The sequence below is a fragment of the Silene latifolia genome, chromosome 5 (assembly GCF_048544455.1).
Source record: "Silene latifolia isolate original U9 population chromosome 5, ASM4854445v1, whole genome shotgun sequence".
In the NCBI taxonomy this organism is placed as follows: domain Eukaryota; kingdom Viridiplantae; phylum Streptophyta; class Magnoliopsida; order Caryophyllales; family Caryophyllaceae; genus Silene; species Silene latifolia.
In genome coordinates this window covers 1,137,904-1,153,616 of record NC_133530.1, presented here as the reverse complement: position 1 = coordinate 1,153,616, position 15,713 = coordinate 1,137,904, and the positions used below count along the sequence as shown (strand labels likewise).

Sequence of the window (15,713 nt, the reverse complement as noted above, 5' to 3'; positions counted from 1 at the left end):
ATATTTTGTCTAGTCAGACGAGTTTGTATTAAATTGGGTTCGCTATGTAGGTGCAACTCCCTTTAAGTAAACTAACAATTGGGGGATTATCTTCTTCTTTCTAAACCGTTACATGAAAAAAGTGAAAGAGTAAGAATAAATTTCGTACTCACCAAAAAGCTAACAGTTTTACAAACGAGACTCTTACCCTATTCTCACGCATTAAACCAACCAAACCTCGTATAACACCAATTAACCTCCACTTAAAACTACTTACCGTAAACCCAAATTCAAACCTCCCGAACCATCCTACTCATCAAACACCTGGCTGGTGTCAAATGAACCACAAAACCAATACAATAGAGGGAGAATTCGATTCGAACTCATGACATATTATCGCTATACATCAATCTTAACCACTAAACCAAAACCTATTCAATACTCGGGTATAAAGTATACTAGTGATTGATAGGAAAGGATCAATGAGTTTGTGGTAACGGTGAATTGGAACCTTAAAAGTAGCACTTGGACATCCGACCAAAAAAAACATAAACATAAAACACACTCACTTACTTTGCCTTTGCCTTTCATCACAACTAATTCTCGACATTATTACTCCGGATGTTGTTGGCGGGTCGGTATTCCGTCCCGCCTTTGCCTTTGCCTTTCACTTTCTCTCCTTCCAATTTATCTTCTCATCTTAATACTTTCCCTCTTTCTCTCCCTTCTTCTTCTTCTTCTTTTTACCGCCCCAGATTTACCCCTCCTCCTGTTTTCACCCTTCACTGTTCTATTAATCAGGTTTTCCCCCTCTTTAATTAATTAATTTATTTTTTATAGTTAATTTTGGCTGGAATTATTATTACTATTATTATTCTCTAATTAGATTTGTTTGTGTTGTTTTTTGTCATTGAATTGTTACCAAGTTGATTACTTTTTACCTTTTTAGTTAGTTAGTTAGTTTATGTTACCAGTGGCGGAACTAGGGGGTTAGCAGTCGTCTCAGAGACATTGAAAAGATTGAAACTTTAGTTAAAACTTTATTCTCTTCGTCTCATTCATTTCTTTATCTTTTATAGGAGTGTATTTTTTTGTGAGGGGTAGTTTGAAGTTTGATCAAAGGTAAACAAATGATTGAGACGGAAGGAGTACTAGTTTACCCTTTAGCAGGTGTCCAAGTAGAGGTTTGTCTTGGTTTAGTGCGACTGGCGCAATTGGCAGTTAAGATTCTTAGTTTGGGGCAGTGGCGGAGCCAGGATTCCCTGTTAGGGGGTGCCAAAAATTTCAGAGGGGGCGAACAATTAATTTCTTAAGGAAAATTTGACTAGAAACTTCGGATTTTTCAAATTTCAGCGGGGGCGCGCGCCCCTGCTAGGTCCCCCCTCACTCCACCACTGGTTTGGGGTCAGTATAAAATCGAGTTGGTTGCTTTTGTAGCTTGTGGGAGATTGACGTTAATTTTGCCAACACGTGTAGAAGCATTACGAATTAAATGTACTTATTATGTACTAGAGGTGAAAGTTCAATGACCATTTACTAGTGAGGTTTGTTTGTTGTTCCTATTGGGTTTGCTTTATGACGGGGAATCAACCGAAAAATACTTGGAAATCGTATCTCACATATCATAGTATTATCAGGCCCTCTCCAAATTCTAATACATAGTCAAAAGGGGGATGAGTGAAGAGGGTTTGTGTGTATGAGGCACTGTAAGAGGGATTCTCGGGCTATTATTTATGCGCGTTCTTTAGAGTTTAAAGGTGTTAGTGGTACCTTATGATTGTGCTTGAGGAATAGAGAGTGTTTTTTGTAACACTAAATTCTTGTAGATTCCAAAATGGTATTGTAATTTGTAGCGGTTATGTTGGAGGCACATTGTTCTTGTGAAATCATTGTTTTGCAAATTTATCACAAAATCGCCTTGGAATTGTTACTGTTACATTGAAAAAGAAGTTCTGTTTTAAATTTGTTGATGTAGGTTTAGTAGCATCGTGCATTCATGATTTATAGTACCAAGGCTAGTGAGTGAGCATTAAAACGAGTGACTCAAATACGTTTTCTTGCGTATTAGTTTCTTTTCTAGCTTGTTATCCTCCGAAATTGCATTTCTCTATACATGTTTGCATCTGATGATTCCATGTTTTCTGGACTTGTCCATGGCTACCCCTGAGGTTAGCCTGTGACTTTGCCTAGGCAGAATAGACGAATAGTACTCAAGAAGGCTCTATTTAAGGCCGTGTTTGGTCGCTAGTTATATGCGGAGTATATACTATTAATCTAGGTAACAATATTGGCTTTAGAAGAACCACTTTGGTAGTTGTTATTCATGTTGCCAGCATTGTATTATTAACTCATGGTATCAGTTGCAGTCATGGTAATGTTCACAAATTCCAATTGCGTGTTATGACGTGGTGTAGCATCAGCAGTTTATCGCGGCATGTTTTTATATTGATCATTATAAACGGTATTGGCAAAATATCGATTAATTTTTGGCAGCCTGTTACATACTGGACATTGTTTATGTAACAGCGATTATTTAATACCATGGTTGCCAGGTTGTATAGTTGACAATCTGTTGAGTGTTTGTCAGTCTTTCGTACGTTTATTTATGAATCTTGGTGTTTCTTGATTTCTTCTAACTTTGTTTTCACTTTCAATTTACATTTGATGAATTTGCAGCGGGATAATAACACCACGAGATTGCCAACTGATCTTCCTGCAATGCCGGCGGGGGAGCTCATCTCGCCACCATCAACAATACCTCAACCACCACAGTTCTCATTCGAAGATTTTGAATCTAGCGATGACGAGGAAGCATGGGTGTGGGGTAAAATCAAGGCCGAGGCACGGCAAGACGCTGAGTCAGAGCCAGCTTTGGCATCTTACCTGTACTCAACAATTCTTTCTCACTCGTCTTTGGCACGCTCCCTCTCCTTTCACCTAGGCAACAAGCTTTGTTCCTCCACTTTGTTGTCCACCCTTCTCTACGACCTCTTCCTTAACGTCCTATCCTCAGATGCTCCCCTGCGTGCTGCTGTCGTTGCCGACTTACGGGCTGCACGGGTCCGTGACCCAGCCTGCCTCTCCTTTTCTCACTGCCTACTGAACTACAAGGGTTTTTTAGCCTGTCAGGCCCATCGGTTGACTCACAGACTCTGGATCCAGGAGAGGCAGGCCCTCGCCCTCGCCCTCCATGCTAGAATCTCTGAAGTATTCTCTGTTGACATCCACCCGGCGGCTACCATCGGGAAGGGAATCTTGTTCGACCATGCTACCGGGGTGGTAGTCGGAGAGACAGCTGTCATTGGTAACAACTGCTCTATTTTGCACCATGTGACTCTCGGGGGGACAGGAAAGGCGGGTGGGGACCGTCATCCGAAAGTTGGGGATGGTGTTCTGATAGGAGCAGGAGCTACCATCTTGGGAAACATTAAGATTGGCGATGGCGCCAAGATTGGGGCAGGGTCTGTTGTCTTGATCGACGTGCCTCCGAGGACAACAGCCGTAGGAAATCCGGCTAGGTTAGTCGGAGGGAAAGAGAAACCATCCAAGAATGCTGATGTACCGGGAGAATCCATGGATCATACCTCATTTATTTCAGAGTGGTCGGATTATATCATATGACTACTATCGTCTCTCCCAGATTGGTCGGATTTCTCAGTAATTCCGCGTAGTTAAAACTCACCTAGCCCAACTTCTATCTAATTGTATCATGTAATCCTGCAAATTTGTCACTGTTAATAATGCATTCAGAATGCATAACTATCTTCAGTGTTTAGTGTAATCCTGCAAATTTGGCGATTTTTTTTCTTGACGTATATGTTATGGATTATAAACGTAGGTAAAGATTGCATACATCCGATCACTCTACCCGGCACGGTGCCACATGAAGTACATAAAATCAGGAGTGCTTGACTTCTAATAATACACATTGACCTTACAAATGATACTCCCTCCACAAACCTATTTTCACCCCATTTGCTTTATTGCGGTCTCCAAGACGGCACTCTGACCGTAATTTTCGACGTCTATATGTTAATTTTTTTTCTTGAATTTTTTTTTCGTGAAAGTTATCATGAAAATAAGTGTGAATGTTTTTATTTTATAATCCAATAATTTTTATTCTCCAAGTTATTTACGGTCAAAGTTCGGAAACTTTGACCTCCCAAAAGCAAATGGGGTGAAAATAGGTGTGTGGAGGGAGTACATAACATTCATAAATCATACTCATATATAATAAAAATAATGTGTGGCCGACATGCAAATTGAATGATATTCGTTGGCCGTGACATGCAAATTGAACAAAATTAGTTGAACATGTTCTCTAAACAACAATAATTATTGCACAGACAAGTCACTTCTGTTCTGTAGTTGTACAACCTATGAGTTTTTGCGTCTAGCATTTGATGATTATGATGTTATGAAAAGAGACACACTTGTCGGTCGTCGCAATAGAAACTTAATAAAAACTCCCGCTTAATTTAGTGACAAATCTTGAAATAAATGATAAGGACAGCTTCAGTAAGTAGATCATATATCTAATGTACTACCATAAGTTTTATACTTTCTGAGCATTATAATAAATTTTTTGAGCTTTGTTTTAAAAATTATGAGTCTTACTATAAAGTTTTTGAGTTCATTCACTAAAACATTAAGCTCAAAAAAATTACAATAAAACTCAAAAACATTATATACAAACTTACTTAAATTTGAGTTTTGACGGAAAAAAAAATAAAATCTTACTTATAAACTTTAATAAGCTCAAAAAAAATACACATATGCTCAAAAACAAATAAAGTTTAAGGTAATAAGCTCAGAAAAAATACAAAAATGCTCAAAAACATGTAAAATCTGAGGTAATACATCCGATGTATGTTCTTTTTTCTCGGACAACTTTCATATGTGTAGTTGATAGTTTATTCGTATGCTTATAGAAATTAATAATGACTTCTAAATAAGTTAGAAAGACGATGATTTTAGGCAAAATATACAAATGTTTTTAAAATTGTTTAGTATACAAAACAATTTTAATATAGATTAATTTGTACGTCAAATTCATGAATGAAGCCCTATTTTCCCATAATTTGCTCGTTAAGCTAGCTTCCTTTGTTCTTAGATTGTGACGTATTATTGCATGGTTCCCGGTAAATCCGTTTTACCAATTTGTCTGTCAGTAAGGCCAACAAGCAACAATGACAGCAAGGACCTCGTGCACCATGTGGTGAGCCATTGTATTTAATTATTCATATACTCCCTCCGTTCCGTTCAATTATTTTCCCTTGATTTTGGCACAAAAACCAAGGAAAAAGGAACAAGGCAATTATAAGATGACAATTAGACCAAATTGAGTATGAATGATCAAATTGTTCATCAAATGCAATTCTAAAGTAAAAGGGACAACAATTCTCTGAGACACCTAAAATAAAATAGGACAACAAATGACCGAAACAGTGAGAGTAATATTGAATATGTTCCGGGTGTAATTCCAGAGCAGTGATTAGTTACCACCCGTGGCTTGTAGAATAATGTCTTGAGCTGAATCCTTCTTGCTCTTATCGTCCCGCTCGGCCTCTCCTGCAACAATGAACGAACTGAGGGCTTGGCTGTGTGCCAAGCGTACTCACTCCGACGCTCAAGTCAGTAAACTTAAAGGATTAAGCTGTGTTACTTGGCTAGATGCGTATTGTAGAGAGATAAGGGAGATATTACCAGATGAATAGTGTATTTAGGTTATAATTGTGAGATGCTTTCCTCAATGAAGGTTGAGGAGTATTTATAGACTTTCACCTTTTGTCACGTAGTGGCCAAGTGGCCAAGTGGCTAGCGGTGGAAAGATCGATCTACCCCTCGGCCGAGGGACCTATGGCAGGCCGGCGGACAATGTTGACTCGCCGCCGAGGGGTCTTGGATATGAGTACGCGGATGTGTGTCCCTGGCGGGTTGTCACGCCGAGACCCGGTGGCGGCCGATGGGATGCATCGGCTAGGCTATCTAAGTCGTTGACTTGTTGTGGATATCTTTGACCTTGCTCGGTGTGTTGACTTGGTCGGCGGTGCGAGAATATGCCCCATCAATTTGCCCCCAGCGTAGTCTATGCCGTGGTATGGGCTCCGATGTACGTTGAGCATGTATTCGCACAAGTAATTTTTAGAAATTTTCTCGACGGCTTCTTCTTGTGCATCGGCGTGGCTCTTGCTAGGCCGTGCCGTATACCATATCCTAGGCCGTGCCGTATACTATATCCCCCCTCCACATGGATGCGTAAAGGGCACTCGATGTGGAAAAGAATATGACGCCGGCCGTGACCAAGGCCGAGAGTGCTTAGGTTGATTTTGATTGCCCCGTACCGTGCTTCCTAGCCTTGGTTGATCGGATGGCGGCGGAGACCGGATACCTAGGAATTTGTTGAGGAAAATGAATAGTTGAAGGGATGTGAACGGGCGTGTTGAAGACGCTTGGTCACTGTTGCATTGATTGACGTTTAACTGTTGCGACGATTGACATTCCGTGGTTGCATGCTCGACACGTGTTTGCTCGTTGATTGGCTGTTGCTTCATGGGTCGTGCTCGATTGGCCCTTTATTATGGGCTTTTTCCCTATAAATAGGGCGCTTTTTTCGTGATTTTGGTCACTAATTTCATTTTCTCAAATTTTCTTCAAAATTTTCGTCTTGCTAAACTGAAGGGCTTCTTCTTTCTTCCAATCTTCGGAGTTTTTGATCCGGCTAGCACTTCCGCGCCGGGGGGTTCCCCGTCGCGTCTTGACGAGGAGGAGATTTTAGAGGCCATCCCGCTAAGGTTAGGGGGTCCTAGGCCTTCTTCTCCCGTAGATGACCCCCCCCTCCCGGGAGTTGGAGGATGAGGATGATGTTGATCACGGTCTTTGGGGCTCCCGTCGATGGTGGGAGGATGACTGCTCGAGTCATGGCGAGGCCTGCACGACCGCCTCGACCGTGTTTGGACGAATAAATTCGCTAGTAGTTCCGGAGGGACCCTGTTCGGAGATCATTTCTCCTTCGGTGAGGGGTATAAAATTGTTGTCCCGGGAGGAGGGTCGAGTGGTCTTTGCCCTCCCCGGGCCATATCGGCGTGTACCTTAAGCATTTGGAGTACGGGCTCCGGTTTCCTTTAAACGAGCATGTTGTGGCCATCATCAGAGCTATGAACCTTGCCGTGGCCCAACTGCATCCGTTGGCCATGAGGACGATAATCGGCTTTGTGTGGCTCTGCCTTTTTAAAGGGGAGGTCCCTACGGTCAACCTATTCCGCCGACTTCATAGTCTTCGGCCGTCGATCTCCCGAAAGGTGGGGTGGTACAGCGTCCCGGACGGAGCCTGGATATGTCTCCGTAAACAAGCTTACTTCTCGCAAAGATTGGCAGGGGCGATGGGTGTACGTCCAGGTGCCGGAGGACTACCCGTTGCCGAGGTCTTTCCAGGGCCCCGTTCATTTGCGGTGTGAGACCCGGGAAGAGTATGCGAAGTACGTCTCCCGGGGTAGCAAGGTTAAGATGGACGCTTCTTTTGTCCCCCTTACGGCGGATGAGAAGCGGGCAATGCAGCTATTTGATGCTGAGGAGGGATGGCTGCCCCCGACCCGTTATCCTTCGGACGAGATGCTCTGCCGCGTCGGCCTCATACCGCCCTCAGCCGTGGTGAGTAGGGTCGGTGTGAGGCCCACCTTTGCTTGTTATGTTCCTGTTTGGAGCTTTCTTGCTTCTTTCATATAACTCTTGCTTGATTCCTTGCAGATCGATTTGGTCAGGATCTGTCAGAGAAGGACTTGGAGAGGCTTGGGCTTGATAAGGACGGAAAGGTTCTCACCCGCCATCCTACGGCTGAAGCACGTGATCGCCGACTGTCTCCTAACGAAGTCATGGAAAGACAGACAAAGGCGTTGGATCCGGAGACGGCTCAAGCACGGGTTCTTGGCAACGTGCTGAGAAGACCAAAGAAGGCGACGTCCAAGTCGGCGGTGCATCAATGGCAACTCCCTCTTCGACCCCGTGATCGAAAAGGATCGTGTGGAGGTGATCAACATTTCGAGGGGAGGTGACCGTTGCTAAGGTCCCTTCTCCGAAGAAGAGGAAAGACCCACTGTCGCTTCCGCCGTTGCGTGGAGGAGCTCGTTTCCGCCCTTCACTAAGAGGGTTCGAATCGGTACGGATTTAACTTGTGGTTCGGATTTAGCCGGCTCGTTGGGCATTCCCGGGTGACAGGCTTTCTGACGTGTCAATGCACGGTGACATGGATGCTCTCTGTAACTTTTTTGCAGTTCCATCGTCGGAGACCGCCGTCCTCGCTGAACGGCAAGCAGGGAAGCAGCCTGAGAAGGCGGTTGAGAAGACGGGTGACCAAAGTGTCACCGTGGACTCCTCACCCCAGAAGTTTACCCCTACCGAACTCGTGGCGGAGGGTGAGGAAATATACAAGAAGTTGGGGAGATGGAAACGTCAAGCCGCTTCCCTCATCATGGAGCAAGAAAAGGCCACGGCCCAATCTGGGCCGCTGATTGCAAAGCTCAAGTTTGATCTTCTTGCTGCGAGGGGGGAAGCCGGGAAGGCTAAGCTGGATCTCCGTGCTGCTGAGGGGCGTGCGGAGGAAGCTGAGAAGGCGTGAGGGCCGAGAGGGCCAAAGTTGAGGATGCTGATGGCGCCACGGCCAAGATGATGGAGGAACGGGACAGTACAAGGGCGCCTACGACTCTGTGGTTGCCAAGAGGGACGAGTGGGAGGATCGGTTTCAGAAGCAAGCAGAGGTGCTCAGGGGCACGCAGGCTATCCTTGCTCAGAAAGAGAAGGATATTGAAATGCTCCAGGATGAGGTCCTTCCTAAAATGTGCGTCCAGTTCCGGACCGGGCGAGGAGGCGACGGGGAGGCGATAAGAAGACTCGTCCCCGAGGGCTCCTTTCCATGGGATAAATTTGATACTCTTTTGGATGAAATGGTCGAGGCCGAGGAGACCGCGGCTACGGAGAAGGCCGAGGCGGCGAAGGCGGCTCGGAGAGGCCGAGGCCAAGGCGGCTTATGATGCGAAAGTGAAGGAGGATGAGAGGTCAAGTCGCTTGAAGGTGCTCGGCCTTCAACAAAGCCGCCACCGATGATGCTTTGTGGCTACTGCGACGCAGGGGAGCATCGAGCATAGGGAGACGACGGTCGTCACCGGACTCACCCGGCATCTCGGATAGCTTTAGCTGTTCGGGGGCCAATTATTGAGCCTTCTCTCCCTGCCATCCTTTTGGCGCTTCAATTTCCAAGTCTGTACCTTTTGTTTTTCTGTTTCCTTGCTTTTTGTAAAGCTCTGGTAGGTAGAGTTTAGGCAATCCTTATGGGGACGGCCGTCGTTTGTACTCTTCTTGCAGTCATTTTAACAAGGTTTTATCTTTTTGGTCCTCGGCTTGGCCGGGACTCTGATTACGATCCTTTATTTGCCTTCTTGTGTCATTGACTGAGGCGATTTGAATGTATGTCTTAACCGTGTAGACATGTTGACCGCTAGATTGGCGTCTCAATTGACCGTGTATACGTTTCTTTTTTTAGCGTATCGGCCGACGTGTTCCCCGTCGCTCTCGGTTTTGGCTTTGGCCGAGGTAATCGGGGTTGCGGCTTCGATAGCAATCGTAACTGTGTAGGCATATTGACCGCTAGATTGGCGTCTCAATTGCACTGAGTATACGTTTCTTTTTAGCGTATCGGCCGGCGTGTTCCCCGTCGCTCTCGGCTTTGGCCGAGGTAATCGGGGTTGCGGCTTCGATAGCAATCGTAACTGTGTAGGCATATTGACCGCTAGATTGGCGTCTCAATTGCACTGAGTATACGTTTCTTTTTAGCGTATCGGCCGACGTGTTCCCCGTCGCTCTCGGTTTTGGCCGAGGTAATCGGGGTTGCGGCTTCGATAGCAATCGCAAATCGTGTAGGCATATTGACCGCTAGATTGGCGTCTCAATTGCACAGAGTATACGTTTCTTTTTAGCGTATCGGCCGACGTGTTCCCCGTCGCTCTCGGTTTTGGCCGAGGTAATCGGGGTTGCGGCCGATAGCAATCGCAATCGTGTAGGCATATTGACCGCTAGATTGGCGTCTCAATTGCACTGAGTATACGTTTCTTCTTAGCGTATCGGCCGACGTGTTCCCCGTCGCTCTCGGTTTTGGCCGAGGTAATCGGGGTTGCGGCCGATAAAGAATCGCAAATCGTGTAGGCATATTGACCGCTAGATTGGCGTCTCAATTGCACTGAGTATACGTTTCTTCTTAGCGTATCGGCCGACGTGTTCCCCGTCGCTCTCGGTTTTGGCCGAGGTAATCGGGGTTGCGGCCGATAGCACTCAAGAATCGTGTAGGCATATTGACCGCTAGATTGGCGTCTCAATTGCACTGAGTATACGTTTCTTCTTAGCGTATCGGCCGACGTGTTCCCCGTCGCTCTCGGTTTTGGCCGAGGTAATCGGGGTTGTGGCTTCGATAGCACTCGCAACTGTGTAGGCATATTGACCGCTAGATTGGCGTCTCAATTGCACTGAGTATACGTTTCTTTTTAGCGTATCGGCCGACGTGTTCCCCGTCGCTCTCGGTTTTGGCCGAGGTAATCGGGGTTGCGGCCGATAGCAATCGCAATCGTGTAGGCATATTGACCGCTAGATTGGCGTCTCAATTGCACAGAGTATACGTTTCTTTTTAGCGTATCGGCCGACGTGTTCCCCGTCGCTCTCGGTTTTGGCCGAGGTAATCGGGGTTGCGGCCGATAGCGATTTTTCCCTTCGAGTTTCGTCTAGTGGCAAACGTGGAGGGGACAGACATGCGATGGAGAACTTGGGCGATTCACTTGCTTGTTATCATCGTGCGTTGGGGTGTCCACAATGTGTTCGGACACCTCCGCCGCTACACAAAGTATTTTCTCAAGTTATCGGTGTTCCAATGGCTCATCAGAGGCACACCTCCCATGTCTGTCAGCCGGTATGTACCCGGCCTTATTTCTTCGATCACTTTGTAGGGACCTTCCCAGTTGGCCGTCAGTTTGCCATGAATATTTCCTTTGTTGGTGGCGGCCGACTTCCTTAGGACTAGGTCTCCTACTTTTAAGTCCCTTTTGTGGACTCTTCGGTTGTAGGCTCTCTTCATCCGGCTCTGATATACGGCCAAGTTGAGGCGTGCCGTGTCTCGGCTTTCTTCGACCAGGTCAAGGGAAGCTCTAAGGCCTACCTCGTTTTCACCGGGTCAAAAGTGGCCGTTACGAATGTCGGCACCGTCGCTTCGATCGGCAAAACCGCTTCGGAGCCGTAGACCAGGTGGAAAGGGGTGTATCCCGTGGCTTCTTTCTCTCGTGGTTCGAAGGGACCACAGACGCCGGGTAGTTCATCGGCCCATCTTCCTCGAGGTCTTCAACCGTCTTCTTCAAACCGTTGAGGATGGTTTTGTTGGGCGCGCTCCGCCGCCCGTTGCTCGTGGGTGGCGGACGGAGGAATACGCAAACTTGATGCCAAGCTCCTCTAACCTGTTCATTATTAGGTCGCTCCAAAACTCTCGGCCGTGGTCAAATACCATAACTTGGGGCAATCCGAAGCGGGTTATAACGTTTTCCCAGATTACCTTTCTGACGGCCGCTGCTGTGGTCTTCGCCGATCATCGCTACGGCCTCAACCCATTTGGTGAAGTAGTCAACGGCAACAATTAGGAACTTCCTTCCCCGGAGGTCTGTTGGGAATGGCCCTAGCATGTCCATCCCCCATTGTGCGAAGGGAAGGGGATTAAGCACCGGTTGTAGGTCCCTGAAGGGAGCGTGTATCACCGGGGCATGCATTTGACAGTTCGTGCACTTCTTGGTCTTCGCTCGGGAATCTTGAAGCATGGTGGGCCAGAAGTAGCCAGCTCGGAGAGCTTTGTGGGCTAGTGTTCGCCCCCATGTGATGTCCACGATGCCTTCGTGAATTTCTGTCAAGATCATCAGTGCATCGGCCGGACCGACACACTTCAAGAGTGGTCTTATTACGATCTTCTCGTATAGTTCCCCTTCGAACATTAGGTACCTGGCGGCGATCCTTTTTATTTTGGCCGAGGGATTGCGGCCCTCCCAGAAATTCACCCGTAAGCTTGTATCTCATTATCAGAGTCATCCATGTTGACTCGGTTTCTATGTTACCCACCATGCCGGCGGTCTCGGTGATGCTCTTCGCGTTCCTGATGTCTACCAGTACGGTTCGGCTGACATTCTTGATGGTTGAGCTGGCCAGTTTGGAGAGAGCGTCGGCCCGGTTGTTCTCGGATCTGGGGACGCACTGTATTTGGAAAGACTTCAATTTTGCTACGTCGGCTTTTACCCTTTCTAGGTACCTTACCATTCCGTCGTCCGGGCCTCGTACTCCCCTCGATTTGGTTAGTAACCAACAAAGTGAGTCGTTTTAACACAATGTGTTCTGCTCCGGCAGCCCTAGCTAGCTCGACTCCGGTTATCACCGCCTCGTATTCGGATTCGTTATTCGAGGCCGAGAATGTGAATTTCAAGGCGTACTCAAACTCGTCTCCGTTTGGGCTGATGATAAGGATGCCGGCTCCTGAGCTATTCGTTGTGGAGGAGCCGTCGGTGTAGACCTCCCATATGCCTGGGTTTGGCTCTTCCTGGTACGTGCATTCGGCAAGGAAGTCTGCAAGTGCTTGCCCCTTTATCGAAGGCCTTGGTTTGTCTTGAATGCCGAAGCCGAGAGTTCCACCGCCCATTTGATGAGCTGCCCGGATTGTTCGAATTTTTCCAAGGATTTCTCCAATGGTTGATCGGTTAGGACCGTCACGGGGTGTGCGTCGAAGTAGGGTTTTAACTTCCTTGTGGCGGCGACGACGGCGAAGGCTGCTTTTTCGATTAGTGGATAGTTTCTTTCGGCGGGCAACAGGTATGGGTCGACGACGAAGTAGATTGGGTGTTGCTTTGTTTGTCTTCTTCCCGATGATCACGGACCGACCGTGGCCGAGGTTACTTGCTATGTATAGGTATAGCGTCTCCCCCATTATCGGCACAGACGGGGGTTGGGAGAGTCCGAAGATGAGCTTTCGATTGTTTGAAAGCCGTGCTCTTTCCTCCCCCCCACCAAGTCTTTATTTCCTTTCAAAGACTTTGAAGAATGGGGTGCTCTTATCGGCCGACCGAGAGATGAAACGGGCGAGAGCCGCCATTCTCCTCACGATTCATAACCTCTTTCCGATTCCTTGGTTCGGGCAGGTCTAGGATTGCTTGGACTTTGTCCGGATTGGCATCTATGCCTCGCGCCGACAAGTACACCTAGAAATTTTCCCGCCCGGACACCGAAGTTGCATTTCATTGGGTTGAGCTTCATCTTGTATTTCCTTAGTGAACAAAATGTCTCGTGTAAATCAGCCGATGCTCGCATTTGTCGGACTTGCTTTTTACAATAGCGTCGTCGACGTATGCCTCAATGTTCCGTCCTTTCTGATTTTGAAACACTTTGTCCACCAGCCTTGTATACGTCGCTCCGGCGTTCTTTCGACCGAACGGCATCATTTTGTACATGTATGTGCCGTTGGCGGTGATGAATGCGCATTTAGGCATGTCTTCCTCGGCCATAAACACTTGGTGATATCCCGAGAAGGCGTCCAGCAGCTCAAGATGGTGTAGCTCGCCGTGGCGTCGATTAAGCTATCTATCCGAGGCAAGGGATAACAATCTTTGGGGCATGCTTTATTAAGGTTGGTGAAGTCTACACACATTCTCCACGCCCCCGATGATTTCTTCACCATTACAACATTGGCTAACCACTCAGGATAAGTACAAGGCATGATAAAACCTGCCGCTAGTAATTTATCTACTTCGGCTTTGATGGCTTCGTCCTTTTCGACCGAGGAGTTCCTCATTCTCTGCTTGATCGGGCGAGCGGTGGGGAGTACGTTCAACTTGTGAACGATCACCTCTCGATTCACGCCGCATCTCGGCCGCCGAGTATGCGAAAACGTCTTTGTTCTTTCTCGGCGGTCCGGAGGTCGGCTCAATTTTGGTTCCGGGTTGACACCGATGGTTATGGTGCGGCCCGGATCAATCTCTACCTCCTCGGTCTCTGCTCCTTCGATCATGCCGATGGTCCGGTCGTTCCCGGATCTGGGTGTGTACTGTATCCGGAACGATTCTAGTTCTGAAGCGACAGCTCTCACCCTTACTAGATACCTTATTGTCTTGTAGTCCTGGGCTTCGCACTCTCCTCTAACCTGGTTGGTCACGAGGAGCGAATCTGTCTTTACCATGATACGTTACGCCGGCGGCTTTAGCTAGCTCAATTCCGGTTATCACCGCCTCGTACTTGGATTCCTTGGGGGTCACTGAGGTAAGCCCCAAGGCGTGCTCGGATACGTCCCCGTTTGGGATGATGATAACCATGTCGGCCTTCGAGCCATATGTCGCGGAGAGGCCGTTAGCGTGAACCTCCCACAAACCGGGTTCTTCCTCTTTCTTCGAGATGAGCTTATGTGCCTCCCCCCGGTCCGAGACATACATCAATGTCAGGGCCCGGATGGATATTACAAATAATCGATCTCGCTCAAAGTGATCCGGCCTATGAGTACATCGTAGGCAGGTGTACCGTCGATGACCACGAATTTAGACATGACGTTCTTGGCTGCACCTCCCTCGCCGAACCTTACCGGCAAACTGATTGACCCCAGGGGTACCATGCCGGCCCCAGAAAAGCTGTATAACGGGTTGGTGCAGGGGCTCAAATCTTCAATCCTCAGACCGAGGCCGAGAAAGCATTCTTTATTCATAACATTGGTGTAGGCGCCTGTGTCAATCAGGCACCCCTTCACCAAGCGGTCGGCTATGTCTAGGTGAACCATAAGTGGGTCGCTGTGAAGAGCGACGACTCTCTCGTAATCCTCCTGTCCGATGGTCATATCGGGAACTTTGGAAGCGGGGGTCACTGTGTTGGGCGCAAAGTTGATGGCCTGATAAGGTTTATCCAGGTGCCGTTTGTGCCCAGGAGTGAACTCGCCGCTCTCGTCGTCCCTAACGACGACATTGATCACTCCTACTCGCTCGGGAGCGGGCTTGCTCTTTGATCTGCCGGCATCTGGTTTTTGTCCTCTGGCAACATATTTGCCGAGGTTTCCCATCCGAATCAGTTCTTCAATGGCATCCTTCAGGTGTCGGCAATCGTTGGTTAGGTGTCCGGTGTGGCCGTGGTACTCACAGTACTGGCTCGTGTCACCATCACTTCTCGGCCTAGGGGGTCTTTCCCATTTCTGGCCCTCGTTTTTGCTCAAAGCGAAAACATCGGCGGCCGACGCGACTAGGGGGGTGTGATCATCGTATCGCTTTTTGTAGTATGTCCCCGAGCTCCCCCCGGCATTTGCCGAGCTTTGTTTTCTGGCAGACTTCTCTGGCCGTGACCTATTATTCTCACGGCGTCTCTCATCGGATCGTGACCCATTGTTGTCACGGCGTCTTTCGTCCGGGTTATTCTCCCGGCGGCTATTCATTTCTGAGTGCTTGGCCTCGCTGGGGCCTTCCCAAGTCTTGTGGTAGTCTTCCACCTTGATGGCTTGGTCAGCCAACTTCCTTGCGGCGTCCAAACCTAGGCCTCCGCACTTGATGAGCTCATTTTTTAAATCTCCTTTTGGGAGGCCCTTCATCAGTGCGAAGGCTGCCAGTTCGGGATTGATTTCTCGAATCTGCTGGACCTCTCCATCAAACCTCTTCACGTAGCTTCGGAGAGACTCGCCCCCCTCTTGTCTGATAGTTAGGAGG

At 47.8% G+C, this 15,713-nt stretch overlaps 1 protein-coding gene across 2 annotated transcripts; it reads left to right on the top strand.

The window, feature by feature from the left end:
- Positions 1 to 526: 526 nt before the first annotated feature.
- Positions 527 to 3,777, top strand: LOC141656309 (serine acetyltransferase 5-like). 2 transcript variants are annotated; one of them, XM_074463151.1, is made up of 3 exons: positions 636 to 1,222; positions 1,389 to 1,606; positions 1,744 to 3,777. In XM_074463151.1, the coding sequence occupies exon 3, from the start codon at positions 2,644 to 2,646 to the stop codon at positions 3,598 to 3,600; it is 957 nt and encodes a 318-aa protein (XP_074319252.1). In that variant the 5' UTR covers positions 636 to 1,222; positions 1,389 to 1,606; positions 1,744 to 2,643; the 3' UTR covers positions 3,601 to 3,777. The 2 variants fall into 2 exon arrangements, with proteins under 2 accessions (XP_074319251.1, XP_074319252.1); XM_074463150.1 differs by lacking the exon at positions 1,389 to 1,606 and having other exon boundaries at positions 527 to 780; positions 2,656 to 3,777.
- The last annotated feature ends 11,936 nt before the right edge of the window (positions 3,778 to 15,713 follow it).

Excerpts from the sequence above, each read along its gene's own strand:
- LOC141656309 (XM_074463150.1), top strand. The coding sequence starts at position 601 with ATGTTGTTGGCGGGTCGGTATTCCGTCCCGCCTTTGCCTTTGCCTTTC. Across the intron at positions 781-2,655 it reads TTCACTGTTCTATTAATCAG|CGGGATAATAACACCACGAG; the intron begins GTTTTCCCCCTC and ends ATGAATTTGCAG.